The following is a 17,950-nucleotide window of genomic DNA, read 5'->3' on the forward strand; positions in this document are numbered from 1 at the left end:
TACAGAATTTTCTGTAAGAATAAAATGTTGATAAAATTATCTATAGAAATAAAATTTTGGCAAACATTTTCTATAAAAAAATCAATTTTTTACAAAATTTCTATAAAAAATTAAATTTTGAAAATTTTCTATTAAAAATACAATTGTGAAAAAATTTTCTATAGGAACAAAAATTTTGACAAAACTTTCTATAAAAAAATAAAATTTGACAAAATTTTCTATAAAAAAAATTAAATTTTAACAAAATTTTCTATAAAAACTAAAATTTTGACAAAATTTTCTATAAAAAAAAAATTGACAAAGTTTTCTATCAAAAATGAAATTTTTACAAAATTTTCTATAAAAAGTAAAATGTTGAAAAATTTTTCTATAAAAAGTAAAATGTTGACAAATTTTTCTATAAAAATCCAATTTTGATACATTTTTCTATAAAAAATAAAATTGTTGACCAATTTTTCTATAAAAAAATAAAATGTTGACAAAAAATTCTATAGGAATAAAATTTTAGCAAAATTTTCTATAGAAATATTATTTTGCGAAAATTTTCTATCGAAATAAAATTTTGACAAAATTTTCTATAAAAAAATTAAATTTCAATAAAATTTTCTATAGAAAATAAAATTTTCTATAGAAAAAACAACAACAATGCTTTTCTATAAAAAATAAAATTTTGACAAAATGTTCTATAAAAAGTAAAATTTTGACAAAATTTTTTATAGAAATAAAATTATGAATAAATTTTCTATACAAAAAATAGGCCAAACTTTCTATAAAAAATAAAATGTTTGCAAAACTTTTATAAAAAATTAATTTTGACAAATTTTGCTATAAAAAATTAAATTTTAACAAAATTTTCTATCAAAAATACAATTTTGATAGAATTTGCTATAAAAAATTAAATTTTGACCAATTTTTGTATAAAAATAAAATTTTTGACCAATTTTTCTCCAAAAAATAAAATGTTGACAAAACATTCTATAGGAATAAAGTTTTGACAAAATTTTCTATAGGAATAAAATTTTAGCAAAATGTTCTATAGAAATATTTTTTTGCGAATATTTTCTATCGAAATAAAATTTTGACAAATTTTTCTATAAAAAATTAAATCTTCACATAAAGTTTCCTATAGAAATAAAATTTTCACAAAAAGTTTCCATAGAAAAAAAATTGACGAAAACTTCTATAAAAGTAAAATTTTGAGAAAAATTTCTACAGAAAAAAATTTGATAAAATTTTCTATAGAAATAAAATTTTGAGAAAATTTTCGATAGAAATAAAATTTTGAGAAAATTTTCGATAGAAATAAAATTTTGAGAAAATTTTCGATAGAAATAACATTTTGGGAAAACCGACTTTTTTGTTTGTAGTTTTTGGTAATATTTTCTCCAACTTTTTTGAAGATTATTTTTGGCTCGAGTGGCAACCGTGGATGAAAGACATTTCAAAGTGTCTATAAAACATGAAATTTAAACAAAATTTTCTATAAAAAAAAAACAAATTTGACAAAATTTTCTATACGAATAAAAATTTTGATAAAATTTTCCATAAAAAATAAAATTTTGACAAAATTTTCTATAAAAAATAAAATTTTGACAAAGTTTTCCATAAAACATAAAATTTTGAAAAAATTTTCTATAAAAAATTAAATTTTGACAAAATTTTCTATAGAAATAATATTACAAAAAAAATTGGCAAAACTTTCTACAAAAACTAAAGTGTTGGCAAAACTTTTATTAAAAAATCAAAGTTTGAAAAATTTTCTATAACAAATTAAAATTTGACAAAATTTTCTATCAAACATACAATTTTGACAAAATTTGCTATAAAAAAAATTTTGACAAAATTTTCTATATAAAGTAAAATTTTAACAAAACTATAAGAATAAAATTTTGACAAAGCTTTCTACATAAATAAAATTTTGAAAACATTTTCTATATAAAAAATGTAGCAAAACTTTTATAAAAAATCAAATTTTGACAAATTTTTCTATAAAAAATAAAATTTGGCAAAATTTTCTAAAAGAATAAAAGTTGATAAAATTATTTATAGAAATAAAAATTTTGGCAAACATTTTCTATAAAAAATAATTTTTTTACAAAATTTCTATAAAAAATTAAATTTTGACAAAGTTTTCTATAAAAAATGAAATTTTGACAAACTTTTCTATAAAAAGTAAAATTTTGACAAAATTTTCTATAGAAATAGAATTATGAAAAAATTTTCTATACAAAAAAAAATTTGCACAACTTTTATAAAAAAACAATTTTTTTCAAAATTTTCTATAACAAATTAAATTTTGACAAAATTTTCTATCAAAAATACAATTTTGACAAAATTTGCTATAAAAAAATCAAAATTTGACCAATTTTTCTATAAAACATGTTCTATACAAAAAAATTTAACAAAACTTTTATAAAAAATCAAATTTTGACAATTTTTTTCTATAAAAAAATAAAATTTTAACAAAATTTTCTAACGGAATAAAATGTTGATAAAATTATTTATAGAAATAAAAATTTTGGCAAACAACTTCTATAAAAATTAAATTTTTACAAAATTTCTATAAAAATTTAATTTTGACAAAGTTTTCTATAAAAAATGAAATTTTGACAAAATTTTCTATAGAAAAAAAATACTTTTCCTCTGTTGGTTAAGCTACACTTGTAGTTTAGTCAATGCATGATTTTAAGCTGAGATCAAAAACAACAATAACGAACTAAAATTATGAAAAAATTTTCTATAGAAAAAAATTTTTTTGTTTAATTTTCTATAACAAATTAAATTTTGACAAAATTTTCTATCAAAAATACAATTTTGATAAAATTTGCTATAAAAAAATCAAATGATGACCAATTTTTCTACAAAAAATAAAATTTTTGACCAATTTTTCTATAAAAAATAAAATGTTGACAAAATTTTCTATAGGAAAACAATTTTAGCAAAACGTTCTAAAGAAATATTATTTTGCGAAAATTTTCTATAAAAAAAATAAATTTTAACAAAATTTTCTATAAAAAAATAAAATGTTGACAAAACTTTCTTTAAAAAAAATGACAAAGTTTTCTATAAAAAATGAAATTTTGTCAAATTTTTCTATAAAAAATAAAATTTTCACATAAAGTTTCCTATAGAAATAAAATTTTCACAAAAATTTGTATAGAAAAAAAATTGACAAAAACTTCTATAAAAGTAAAATTTTGAGAAAATTTTCTACAGAAAAAAATTTTTATAAAATTTTCTATAGAAATAAAATTTTGAGAAAATTTTCTATAGAAATAAAATTTTGGAAAATCCGACTTTTTTGTTTGTAGTGTTTGGTAATATTTTCTCCAACTTTTTTGAAGATTATTTTTGGCTCGAGTGACAACCGTGGATGGAAGACATTTCAATTAAAAAAAATGAATTGGATCAATTAATTTCGTGATTGAATCAGAAAAATTTTGGTTTGTGCGTGTAGTGGCAGTAATGTGTTTTTTCCGTACATTACCTATTGATGGTTTAAATATCGATACAGGCAATTTATGGCGATACTCATTGACCATAGACTCGGTAATATTTTTGGTAAAACAATAAGTGTTAGCAAACCCAGTAACTAATCTGTAATGAGAAAGATGACGAGAAGAAATGAATTAATTAAAAATTCCTAGGACCACACTAACATATTACTACTACATCTAATTATGGAGCAATATTGACATTGGCAAGCAATATTCTTTTCAAATGTGCCAAACATCACTACATAGTGTAGAGGTATGTCATTGAAGACTCTACCCAACTTAATTTATTTTAACGAAATAAGGTAAACGATGTTGTTTTCCCATTCTCCATACTCCATATTTCTTACTTACTTGTTTGTTAAAATTTCCATTGTCTCAAAGGATATGTCCGTGCGTCTAGTGAGACTTAGACAAAATTTCCAATCCATTGGAGCATCGTGAAGTTTAGCATCAACAAATTCCAAATACGGATTACTGAAGAACGTCGAGATGTAAATGAATGAAACCAAATTTTTAAGAGTTTCAGCAAATTGTATAGCCTCATAAGTACCACCCAGATTAAGTTGTATGGCATTTAGAATGGGCTCATTAAAACGTACGGTAGCCGCACTATGATATACAACTGATACATTTTCCATTAGTTTTACATCTGCGAGGCTTATGCCTAACATTGGCATCGCTACATCACCTGCTATGGGAACAACTTTGTTATCGAATTCATTCGGTTTTTCAGACTTCAAGCGACGAAAAATCTATAGGGATAAATATTATAGTAAACTTTATATATATATAAATAATTATTTTCATTTCTGATACCACATTACCTTATCGTCTTTCATCTGTTGCAAACGTATCGAAACAGGTGCATTACGTTTCGGTCTCAATAGAACATAAATTTTTCCAACATTACACGATCGTAGAAGTTTCTCAACTAAGGCTTTTCCAACAACTCCTGAAATTATGAAAATGAACATTTTAATAAAAAGATACAAGACAAAAACAATTTTCTTTATGAGATGCTAATTTCAGATTGAAACCAACAGAGAAAAATACTGTCGAAATTTTATATCTAATAATAATTTTATTTCTAATAACATTTTGTAAACATTTTATTTCTACAGAAAATTTTGTACAAATTTTATTTCTATAACATTTTTTCTAAAAATTTTATGCCTATAGAACATTTTTCCAAATAGTTATTTCTAATGAATTTTTTTCCACAGTTCTATTTCTTTAGAAATTTTTGTCAAAATTGTATTTCCCCAATATTATTACTGAAGAAAATTTTTTCCAAACTGTTATTTCTATAGAAAATTTGATCAATATTTAATTTCCATACAAAATTTTCCCACAATTTTATTGCCATAGAAAATGTTTCCAAACTGTTTTTAATATACAAATGTTTCCAAAATTTTATTTCTATAGAAAATTTTGTCTAGATTTTATTTCTATAGAAAATTTTGTCAAAATATCATTTCTGTAGAAAACTTTGTCAAAATGTATTTCTATATTTTTTTATTTTAAATTTTATTTCTATAAAAAATGTTGTAAAAATTTATTTCTATAAGTTTTTTTTCAAAATTTTATGTCTATAGAAAATTTTGTCAAAATTGTATTTCTATAGAAAATTTTGTCAAAGTTTTTATTTCTATAGAAAATTTTGTCAAAATTTTATTTATATAGAAAATTTTGTCAAGATTTTATTTCTATAAAAAATGTTGCCAAAATTTTATTTTTATAGAAAATATTTTCAAAATTTTATTTCTATAGAAATTTTTTTCAAAATTTTATTTCTATAAAAATTTTGTCAAAATTTTATTTCAATAGAATTTCTATAGAAAATTTTGTCAAAATTTTATTTCTATAGAAAATTTTGTCAAAATTTTTATTTCCATAGAAAATTTTGTCAAAATTTTATTTATATAGAAAATTTTGTCAAGATTTTATTTCTATAAAAAATTTGCCACAATTTTATTTTTATAGAAAATTTTTTCAAAATTTTATTTCTATAGAAAATTTTATCAAAATTTTATTTCTATAAAAATTTTGTCAGAATTTTATTTCTATAGAAAATTTGATTTCTATAGAAAATTTTGTCAAAATTTTATTTCTATAAAAAATTTTGTAAAAATTTTTATTTCTGTAGAAAATTTTGTCAACAGTTTATATATATAGAAAATTTTGTGAAAAATTTTATTTCTATAGAAAATTTTGTCAAAATGTGATTTCTATAGAAAATTTTGTCAAAATTTTTATTTCTATAGAAAATTTTGTCAAAATTTTATTTATATAGAAAATTTTGTCAAGATTTTATTTCTATAAAAAATTTGCCACAATTTTATTTTTATAGAAAATTTTTTCAAAATTTTATTTCTATAGAAAATTTTATCAAAATTTTATTTCTATAAAAATTTGATTTCTATAGAAAATTTTGTCAAAATTGTATTTCTATAGAAAATATTGTCAAAATTTTTATTTCTATAAAAAATTTTGTCAAAAGTTTATTTATATAGAAAATTTTGTGAAAAATTTTATTTCTATAGAATATTTTATTTATATAGAATATTTTGTCAAAATTTTATTTCTATAGAAAATTGTGCTAAAATTTTACTTCTAAGGAAAATGTTTCCAAAACCTTAATTTTTGTCAAAATTTTATTTCCCCAATATTATTTCTGAAGAAAATTTTTTCCAAACTGTTATTTCTATAGAAAATTTGATCAATATTTGATTTCCATACAAAATTTTTCCACAAATTGATTGCCATAGAAAATGTTTCCAAACTGTTATTTCTATACAAAATTCTTCCAAACTTTGTCAAAATTGTATACACATAATTTTTTTTTGTTTTTAATTTTATTTCTATAAAAAATTTTGCAAAAATTTTATTTATATAGAACATTTTTTCAACCTTTTATTTTTTTTTTTTTTTTTTTTTTTTTTTTTTATTGAAAATCTTTATTTCATTAAAAATATATACAAAATTTTTATCGTCTCTGCGCCTTAAAGGCTTTTATAGAGACTTATTGGCAACAAAAAACAATTCATATTTTAGAAAATTACGTTAATCAAATTATATATTTAGAAAATTACGTTAATCAAATTATGTTGTGTTTATGTACAAACATACCGTAATTTATTTTGTAAGAAATCTTTACGTATACAATTATTTTAAAGAAGTGTTTCTATAGTTTCCAATAGGTACAATTTCATCTTGTTTTTAAAACCTGATATTGTAGCAATATTTTTCAGACTATTTGGTAATTCGTTATATATATGTGGTCCAGCGTATTCAATCTTTTGCTTCGTTAATTCTAGGCGACATCTAGAGGCTATTAAGTTTAAGCATTGACGAGTGTTACATTGAGTCTGATTGAAATTATTACGGAATGAAATACATTGATTCCCAATCTTCCTAACACATTTAAACATAAACACTGAGATGCTGTATTTATATATTCCTTTTATCGGAAGTACGGATTTAGCATATTTCTCGAATAGCGTTTTTGTAGAAAAATCCATTGGCAAATTATATACAATTTTTAATGCCTTATTCTGTGCTACTTGAAGAGACTTCAATGATTTGGTTTCCTTATACCCGTAAATTAAAGGTAAGTATACTAAATGGGAGTGAATCAAAGAGAAATAGAGTTGTAGTTTTGTATCCGTAGAGAATTTTGATTTAAATTTACGAAGAACTCCAGTGGCCGCTGCTATCTTGGATCTTATCATATCAATATGATTATCCCAATTCAAATTCGAAGACAAGTTAATTCCGAGATAGTTCTATAGAAAATTTTGTCAAAACTTTATTTCTATAGAAAATGTTGTGAAAATTTTATTCTTATAAAAAAAATTTGTCAAATTTTTATTTCTATCGAATTTTTTTTCAAAATTTTATTTATATAGAAAAATTTGTCAAGATTTTATTTCTATAAAAAATTTTGCCATAATTTTATTTTTATAGAAATTTTTTTCAAAATTTTATTTCTATAGAAAATTTTGTCAAAATTTTATTTCTATAAAAATTTTGTCAAAATTTTATTTCTATAGAAAATTTTGTCAAAATTTTATTTCTATAGAAGATTGTGCCAAAATTTTACTTCTAAAGAAAATGTTTCCAAAACGTTATTTTTTGTCAAAATTTTATTTCCCCAATATTGATTCTGAAGAAATTTTTTTCAAGCTGTTATTTCTATAGAAAATTTCATCAATATTTGATTTCCATACAAAATTTTACCACAATTTGAGTACCATAGAAAATGTTTCCAAACTGAAATTTCTATACAAAATTTTTCCAAAATTTTTTCTATTTTTCTATTTCTATAGAAACTTTGTCAAAATTTTATTTCTATAATTTTTTTTTTAAATTTTATTTCTATAAAAAATTTTGTGAAAATTTTATTTCTATAGAAAATTTTGTCAAATTTTTATTTCTATAGAAAATTTTGTCAAAATTTTATTTATATAGAAAATTTTGTCAAGATTTTATTTCTATAAAAAATTTTGCCACAATTTTATTTTTATAAAAAATTTTGTCAAATTTTTATTTCTATAGAAAATTTTGTCAAGATTTTATTTCTATAAAAAATTTTACCACAATTTTATTTTTATAGAAAATTTTGTCAAAATTTGCATTTCTATAAAAATTTTGTCAACATTTTATTTTTATAGAACATGTTGTCAACATTTTATTTCTATAGAAAATTTTGTCAAAATTTTATTTCTATAGAAAAATTTGTCAAAATTTTATTACTATAAAAAATTTTGTGAAAATTTTATTTCTATAGAAAATTTTGTCAAATTTTTATTTCTATAGAAAATTTTGTCAAAATTTTATTTATATAGAAAATTTTGTCAAGATTTTATTTCTATAAAAAATTTTGCCACAATTTTATTTTTATAGAAAATTTTGTCAAATTTTCATTTCTATAGAAAATTTTGTCAAGATTTTATTTCTATAAAAAATTTTACCACAATTTTATTTTTATAGAAAATTTTGTCAAAATTTTATTTCTATAAAAATTTTGTCAACATTTTATTTTTATAGAACATGTTGTCAACATTTTATTTCTATAGAAAATTTTGTCAAAATTTTATTTCTATAGAAAAATTTGTCAAAATTTTATTACTATGGAAAATTTTGACAAAATTTTATTTCTATAGAAAGTTTTGTCAAAATTTTATTTATATAGAACATTTTGTCAAAATTTTATTTATTTAGAACATTCTGTCAAAATTTTATTGCTATACAAAATGTTATCAAAATTGTATCCCTATAAAAATGTTGTCAAATTGTATTTTCGATAGAATATTTTGTCTACATTTTATTTCTATAGAAAATTTTGTCAACACTTTATTTCTGTAGAAAATTATTTTAAAAGTTTATTTTTATGGAATATTTTGTTAACATTTTATTTGTATAGAAAATTTTGTGAAAATTTTATTTCTATAGAAAATTTTTTCAACATTCTATTTCTATAGAAAATTATGTTAAAAGTTTATTTTTATGGAAGATTTTGTAAATTTTTTTCAAAATTTTATTTCTATAGAATATTTTGTAAAAATTTTATTTCTATAGAAAATTGTGTCAAAATTTTATTTCTATAGCAAATGTTTGCAAAACGTTATTTCTGTACAAAGTTTTTCCAAAATTTTATTTCTATAGAAAATGTTTCCAAAATGTTATTGCTCTATTTTTTCAAAATTTTATTTCTACAGAAAATTTTATCAAAATTATTTTTATAGAAATTTCTATAGAATTTTTTTTTGTCAAAAGTTTATTTCTACTGAAATAAACTTTTCCAAAATGTGTTTTGTATACAAAATGTTATTTCTATAGAAAATTTTGTCAATTTTATTTCTATAGAAAATTGGATCAACATTTTATTTCTATAGAAAGTTATGTTAAAAGTTTATTTTTATGGAAGATTTTGTAAAAATTTTATTTCTATACAAAATTTTATCTAGATTTTATTTCTTTAGAAAACGTTGTCTAAATTTTATTCCTACAAAATTTTTTTCTAAAAGTTATTTGTATAGAAAATTTTGTCAAAATTTTATTTCTATAGAACATTTTGTCAAAGTTTTATTTCTATAGAAAAGTTTGTCAAAATTCTATTTCTATAGAAATTTTTTTTTAAATTTTATTTCTATGGAAAATTTTGTTAAATTTTTATTTCTATAGAAAATTTTTTTGTCAACTTGTTATTTCTTTTTTATACCCACCACCATAGAATGGTGATGGGGGTATAATAAGTTTGTCATTCCGTTTGTAACACATTGAAATATCGATTTCCGACTATATAAAGGATATATATTATTGATCAGGGAGAAATTATAGGACGATATAATGATATCCGTAGGCCCGTCTGTCTTTCTGGACGTCTGTTGTAATCATGCTACAGCCTTCAATAACAAATCTAGCTTGCTTAATTTTTGCACAAACTCATTTTTTGTCTCCAAGCAGGTCAAGTTCGAAGATGGACTATATCGGTCCATGTTGTGGTATAGCCCCCATATAGACCTATACCCTATTTTAATTCTTGGGCTTCTAGAAACCGTATTTTCAATCCGATTTTCCTGAAATTGGAAATCTAGAGGTATTTTAGGACCAAAAATAGGTTTGTCGAAAATGAGGTGTATCGGTCCATGTTTTGGTATAGCCCTTATATAGTCCGTTCTCCCGGTTTTACTTCTTGAGCTTCTAGAAACCGTAGTTTTTATTCACTTTTTTTTGAAATTTGAAACCTAGAAGTTTTTGAGGACCATAAATAGGTATTCCTAATATATTGTGTATCGGTGCAGATTTTGATATTTCCCCCGTATAAACCCACTCTTCGATTTGGGGTCTAAATTTTGATATTTCCCCCTTATAAACCCACTCTTCGATTTGGGGTCTAAATTCTGTAGGTTTTTCAACTAATTTCCTGATTTAACTCCTTGGGCTTCTATGAACCGTAGTTTTTATCCGATTTGCCTGAAATTGTAACGGATTTAGTTTTTATCGCTCCATTTGGTAAAGCCTCCATATAGACCGATTTCACTTCTTGAGGGTATAGAAGGCGCACCGATCATGAAAGTTGCTTGAAATCGGAAGTAAAATTTCCAAATCTGTTGATTTTAGATTTCAAATCAAGGCGTTATTTAATAATTTCTATACATTATCAAGTAACCCGCTATATATATATATATTATCAAGTAACATGCTACGACAAAAAGTTTTCAAAGGTAAGTATTATATTTGGTTCATGGTGGTGGGTATTTAAGATTCGGCCTGGCCGAACTTACTGCTGTATATATTTGTTTTATTGTTGGTTTGTTCTTCAATCATATTTTTTGTTTTAATTTCAGCTTACAACCATGCGTTGACTAAACTGCAAAAGTAGTTTAACAAACAAAGGCAAAGTATATTTGTCAAATTTATTTGGGCAAAGTCCTACACTGAAAACAAAATGGTCGTGAGACCAAAGATTTCATGTCCTTAAAATATGAATGCCAATTTGCATTTCTCTGATATGAAGTTTTTTTTCTTGTCCAAAATTCGATAAACTGTGATTCAACTTAAAAATTGGTATCATAATACGAAGGAAATTTTTTTTTACCAAGGTCAACTTGACTTTAATAATTCAGAAAAATTCGTTTAAATTAATGAAATCGTCTTCAAATTTGTTGTCTTTTTTCATCTTGGCTACAAAGCAAAACAGTGTTCAAAAATTGGACATGTTTTTCGACACTTTATTTTAAAGATGTTTTTTTACTAGAAACATAGCATAATTTCTACTGGAAGTCGTACAACGGATAACATAGTGTCTTCTGGATGGCTTTTGTCCATTTTTCACTTGATTTTCGTAAAAAAAAATCACTGACAAAACAATACTTAAAATATTTTAAAATGTTTTATTAATTTACACACCTGAACCGCCTGTTACAAATATTTCGCGGTTTTCAAAAAATTCATTAATCATGTTGGCCATATTTGTGTTTTCGTTATCCTTTTTATGCTACAAAGGATATTTGCCAAATAAAAATTTCCGATATATCGCACTATTAGCACCGCCCTATCCACACCACCTACTGTTCGAAAATCCAAACAATACTAATATTATCCAATTGCATTTGATATAGTTATAAACTTGCCTTAATTAATTAATTGCAAATTTTTATAATACGCTTTGTCACTTTCAAATTGCATAGAATTGGTTTGGGTTGGATATATTACATTTTAAATTATTTCAATATGTACTTAAATGTTATAAAAACAAACGCATTTACTAAGTAAATATATCAGGTGTAGTGTGATGGGAAAGTAAGGGAGAATAATTTGGCTCATGTGTGAATTTATTTGACCTATAATCCAAAATAATACAATTTGAAAATGAAAATATCGTCATATAAAATGTAGATGGATTTACGACTTTAGGTCCATGTCTATGAAATCGAATAATATAAATGTGAAATTTGGTTTTCTCTCTGTTGAGAAGTCATTCCGAATTAAGCAGTTTGTGAATAAACAAAATGATTGGGTTTGCTTTCCAAAGGAGGAAGATAGGGGGAAATAGTCACCAGAATTCAAGCGATCGCAATGGACTGAATAATCCAAGTGAGCCTAAAAATATATCGGGGTGCCATTTTAACCTAAACTAACGGCCGATTGTCGCTTCCCGCTCATATTCATCGACCGTGGAATAAAAATAAATCACGAATTTTATATATTGGGCCATGTAGTTGCTATGGTCATCACCATAAAAATATTGTTTCAGCACATAAGTAGCGCATACAATCAAGCGGATTTATTTATAGATCAGTGTGTAATACAAGCACAAGCGCATTTAAATAAACTTCGTTTAAAGAAAACAGACAACTTTAGTTGCAAATGTTCTTTAGCTTGTCGTACCTTTTTCAAAGCAATGTATGGTCCAAGAGGGCTTAATTGATTAAATAAATGTTTGAATTTGAAATGTTTGACGGTCCGTTTCTTACTAAATAAGGTAAATTTTCAATAGATTCCAATTTTTATACCCACCACCATAGAATGGTGACGGGGGTATAATAAGTTTGTCATTCCGTTTGTAACGCATCGAAATATCGATTTCCGACTATATAAAGTATATATATTCTTGATCAGGGAGAAATTCTAAGACGATATAACGATGTCCGTCTGTCCGTCTGTCCGTCTGTCTGTCTGTCTGTCTGTCTGTCTGTTGTAATCACGCTACAGACTTCAATAATGAAGCAATCGTGCTGAAATTTTGCACAAGCTCGTCTTTTGTCTGCAGGCAGGTCAAGTTCGAAGATGGGCTATATCGGTCCAGGTTTTGATATAGTCCCCATATAAACCGACCTCCCGATTTGGGGTCTTGGGCTTATAGAAATCGTAGTTTTTATCCAATTTGCCTGAAATTTGAAATCTGGAGGTATTTTATGACCATAAAGAGATGTGCCAAAAATGGTGAGTATCGGTCCACGTTTTAGTATAGCTCCCATATAGACCGATCTCCCGATTTTACTTCTTGAGCTTATAGAAACCGCAGTTTTTATTCAATTTACCTGAAATTTGAAATCTACAGGTATTGTAGGACCACAAATACGTGTGCCAAAAATTGTGAGTATCGGTCCATATTTTGGTATAGCCCCCATATAGACCGATCTCCCGATTTTACTTCTTGGGCTTATAGAAAACGCAGTTTTTATTCAATTTACCTGAAATTGGAAATCTAGATGTATTGTAGGACCACAAATACGTGTGCCAAAAATTGTGAGTATCGGTCCATATTTTGGTATAGCCCCCATATAGGCCGATCTCCCGATTTTACTTCTTGGGCTTATAGAAACCGCAGTTTTTATTCAATTTATCCGAAATTGGAAACCTAGAGGTATTGTAGGACCACAAATATGTGTGCCAAAAATTGTGAGTATCGGTCCATATTTTGGTATAGCCCCCATATAGACCGATCTCCCGATTTTACTTCTTGGGCTTATAGAAACCGCAGTTTTTATTCAATTTACCTGAAATTGGAAATCTAGAGGTATTGTAGGACCACAAATACGTGTGCCAAAAATTGTGAGTATCGGTCCATATTATGGTATAGCCCCCATATAGACCGATCTCCCGATTTGGGGTCTTGGGCTTATAGAAACCGTAGTTTTTATCCAATTTGTCTGAAATTGGAAATCTAGAGGTATTTTAGGACCATAAAGGGGTGTGCCGAAAATGGTGAGTATCGATCCATATTTTGGTATAGCCCCCATATAGACCGATTCCCCAATTTTACTTCTTGGGCTTCTAGAATCCGAAGTTTTTATCCTATTTGCCTGAAATTGGAAATCTAGAGGTATTTTCGGGTCACAAAGAGGTGTGCCGAAAATGGTGAGTATCGGTCCATATTTTAGTATAGCCCCCATAAGAACGATCTCCCGATTTAACTCCTTGGGTTTCTAGAAACCGTAGTTTTTATCTGATATGCCTGAAATTGTAAATATTCTGGTATTTTAGGCTCACAAAAACGTGTATCGGATTAAGTTTTTATCGGTCCATTTGGTAATGCCTCCATATAGACCGACTTCACTTCTTGAGGGTGTAGAAGGCGCACTGATCATGAAAATTGCTTGAAACTCAATGTAAAATTTCCAGATTTTACTTCTACAGATTTAAGATTTCAAATCAAGACGTTATTTTATAATTTTCTTGCACACTTACAAGAGATGTTAATGATTCCTCTAAACCTCAAACAAAAATGGTTCTTATAAATCCAGAATCTGATATAGTCCTCATAGGTGAAATCTTTAAATTTATCTTCGGGTTGTGTCCTCAAGTCCTCAAGCCCTCCTGAAATTTCAAAGGAAACCCTAATATTTGGTTCATGGTGGTGGGTATTTAAGATTCGGCCCGGCCGAACTTACTGCTGTATATACTTGTTTTCGTGTAAAACGAGATTCCCAAGTGGTACGAATCACCAACACATATTCAGTTTTTGTTTTTCTTTAAACTTCATATTTCCACCAGTTAGGACTCATCTTCAAACGACTTTACAATTATTAAGTGAAAATGAGCCCCAACTTTATTTAGAGGTCGATTTTCATTCATCAGTTGGGAGCCACCGTGGTGCAATGGTTGGCATGCCCGCCTTGCATACACAAGTTCGTGGGTTCGATTCCTGCTACGACCGAACACCAAAAAGTTTTTCAGCGGTGGACTATCCCACCTCAGTAATGCTGGTGACATTTCTGAGGGTTTCAAAGCTTCTCTAAGTGGTTTCACTGGAATGTGGAACGCCGTTCGGACTCGGCTATAAAAAGGAGGTCCCTTGTCATTGAGCTTAACATGGAATCGGGCAGCACTCAGTGATAAGAGAGAAGTTCACCACTGTGGTATCACAATGGACTGTATAGTCTAAGTGAGCCTGATACATCGGGCTGCCACCTAACCTAACCTAACTTAACCATCGATTTTGTATGAATCCCTAATCAGTAAATACCAGTACCAGTGCCTTCCTCCATTTTCGAACCATACATATAAATATTCAGGTCTCCAAAATTATTGCGCCCCTCTTTTCACTCCTCTATACATGGTATAATCGATATCAACTGGTCCTCATATACATGCTGATTCGCCATAAAGTCTCTCCATATCTCTGCCAACTGAAGCAACGAGTTCCGTGTGTGTCAGCATTCCGCGTTTCCGAGCGAGTCCAGGTTCTTCAGTTTTATTTTTTATCACCTCCGCTGTTTTCCTGATATGCAAATCAAGTGAGCAGACTCCCATCAGTACCTCTAGAGCTGCAGTGACCGTTGTTCTCATTGCACCGTCCTGTTTATCCTGTTGAAAATCTGTATATGATTCTGATGGTTCGTAACCAGTCGTGACATCCATAGGTAGCTGTAAACAGTCAGTGTAAGAGGGAGGTCTTCATTCTCCAACGTCCCCCAAACAGCTTCTGGCACGCATACAGAGCCGAGTAAGTCTTCTTTAGTCTATCAGCTGTATTCTGTAGACACTATAATTTGGATACTTTCAATTTTATATTTGTTTTTCGCTGGGATTGCAATCCGAAACTTCCTATATGAATGTTTAGACCCGAAATCAAGCGAAAATTTGTTACAAAATTGAAATCAATACAAAAAGACTCAAATCCATTGGAATTAGTTCCAAAGTGCGAGATATTAAAATGAAAATCGTTTCAATTTCATACTCTTGGAAAGGCTGGAATATCCACTAATTTCATATTCAATTTATCGACGTCAACATTACCATTACAATACGATACTCTTTCTATAATATTCCTCACGCAGAGAAGTCCAAAAATTACATTTAGCTCTTGTTTAAAACAAGACTTGAACAAGTATATATGGCCGTTAGTTCGGCCAGGCCGAATCTTATGTACCCTCCACCATGCATAGCGTACAAACTTCTACGAAAGATTGTCATCCACAATCGAATTCATTGGGTTGTGGTATCTTAAATCGTTTTCTAAAGGGTGATACGGTCAAAATTTGGTCAATATAAACTTGACGTATTTCTTTCAATTTTGCATTTAAAAAACCTGAACATCCCTCATTTTGAAGGTGTGTGCGTGTGTAGAATGTTGCACCTATTTTCATTTTGGAATTCACTCTTCAGTTGTCAAAATGCCGTCCAAGCAAGAAGAGCAGCGTATCAAAATTTTGCTCGCGCATCGCGAAAATCCGTGCTACTCGCACGCAAAGCTGGCAAAATCGCTAAAAGTGGCCAAATCAACCGCTACAAATGTAATTAAAGTGTTTGGGGAACGTTTGTCGACAGCCAGGAAGTCTGGCTCGGAGGGAAATCGAAAACCGGAAGGCGCTGAGACGACAAAGAGAGTTGCCGGTAGTTTCAAGCGAAACCCTAACCTCTCTCTCCGAGATGCCGCAAATAAGCTGGGAGTATCGTCTAGAACCGTGCATCGAGCCAAAAAACGACTTACAAGAAGGTAGTGACTCCAAATCGCGATGATAAACAAAATACGACGGCCAAAGCGCGATCCCGGAGGCTGTACACGACGATGCTGACGAAGTTTGACTGCGTGGTAATGGACGACGAAACCTACGTCAAAGCCGACTACAAGCAGCTTCCGGGACAGGAGTTTTATACGGCAAAAGGAAGGGGAAAGGTAGCAGATATTTTCAAGCATATAAAACTGTCAAAGTTCGCAAAGAAATATCTGGTTTGGCAAGCCATCTGTACCTGTGGCTTGAAAAGCAGCATTTTCATAGCTTCCGGGACTGTTAACCAAGAAATTTACGTGAAAGAGTTTTTGAATAAACGTCTGCTGCCTTTCCTGAAGAAACACGTTTGTTCCGTACTGTTTTGGCCGGATTTGGCATCTTGCCATTACGGTAAAAAGGCCATGGAGTGGTACGCCGCCAACAACGTGCAGGTGATTCCCAAAGACAAGAACCCTCCCAACACGCCAGAGCTCCGCCAAATTGAGAAATACTGGGCTATTATCAAGCGGAACCTAAAGAAGACCAAAAAACTGCTAAGGACGAGCAGCAGTTCAAGGCAAACTGGCTTTCTGCGGCGAAGAAGGTGGACAAGGTGGCTGTACAAAATCTGATGGCCGGTGTCAAGCGTGAGGCCCGGCAATTCGGATTTGGAAAAGCGAAAGCCTAACTGAATATTTTTTCCTGAATTTTATACTAATTGAACTTGAAAAAGAAATCTAATTTGATTTTTTAAATAAACGATTTCACCGATTTACACGCGTTTTCCCTTGACCAAATTTTGACCGTATCACCGGGAAAATCATGTACCTGACCATTCAATTTTTTTACTTTTTTACAGGGAAAAAAGTATTTTTATAGGTTACGTATAGACATGTCTAGAACCATTACATGGCCAAAAAGACCATGTACATTGTTTTCGTGACCATTTAATTTTTGTAATTTTTTTTTTTGCAGCGAAAAGAATTTTATAAAAACATAGAGCAGGTTCACACGATTTTCATTTTGCGCGTCAGTCGTGTGTTGATTGTTTGTTTGAAGGTAGGCATGCATTAGCTCCCTATTAGTCATTTCACTCTGCATAAATAATCCATCTATCAACATTTTAAATTTTAATTTACATTCCTCTCTATGTCTAAGTATAAATATGAGAATTAATTTAATACTTTATACAAACCAAAATAAAAAAAAACTATTTCTGTGATCTTCCTCTCCTCCTTACCTCCTTCAATCGCTAAAGATGTTCTTTTTTTCTGAATGCGTAGACATGATTTATTTGAATTATAATTTTTAATTAAGAAAACAAGCACTGACAGAATTCTTGCCGCTTGTAATATGCCTTTGGACTATGTGATTCTATGACTATGGTCTTTCTTTGTTTGTATTAAACAGAGAATTGGTGACGGAAATACCTTAATATTTCATTTGCAGTACACTAGCAACAACTACAACTACTTAATATCGCATATGAAATGTACTGTGGATGTGGTG

The 17,950-nt window shown here is 27.6% G+C and overlaps 1 protein-coding gene across 1 annotated transcript in view; it reads right to left on the reverse strand.

The window, feature by feature from the left end:
* Positions 1 to 11,598, reverse strand: part of LOC142231737 (putative fatty acyl-CoA reductase CG8306) — a gene marked incomplete in the record, with an annotated part of 71,558 nt that extends 59,960 nt beyond the window's left edge. The window contains 2 exon segments of the mRNA XM_075302360.1: positions 4,323 to 4,449; positions 11,412 to 11,598. Coding sequence (XP_075158475.1) covers positions 4,323 to 4,449; positions 11,412 to 11,472 — 188 coding nt within the window.
* Between the last annotated feature and the right edge of the window lie 6,352 nt (positions 11,599 to 17,950).

The sequence above is a fragment of the Haematobia irritans genome, chromosome 3 (genome assembly GCF_050003625.1).
Source record: "Haematobia irritans isolate KBUSLIRL chromosome 3, ASM5000362v1, whole genome shotgun sequence".
Classification (NCBI taxonomy): domain Eukaryota; kingdom Metazoa; phylum Arthropoda; class Insecta; order Diptera; family Muscidae; genus Haematobia; species Haematobia irritans.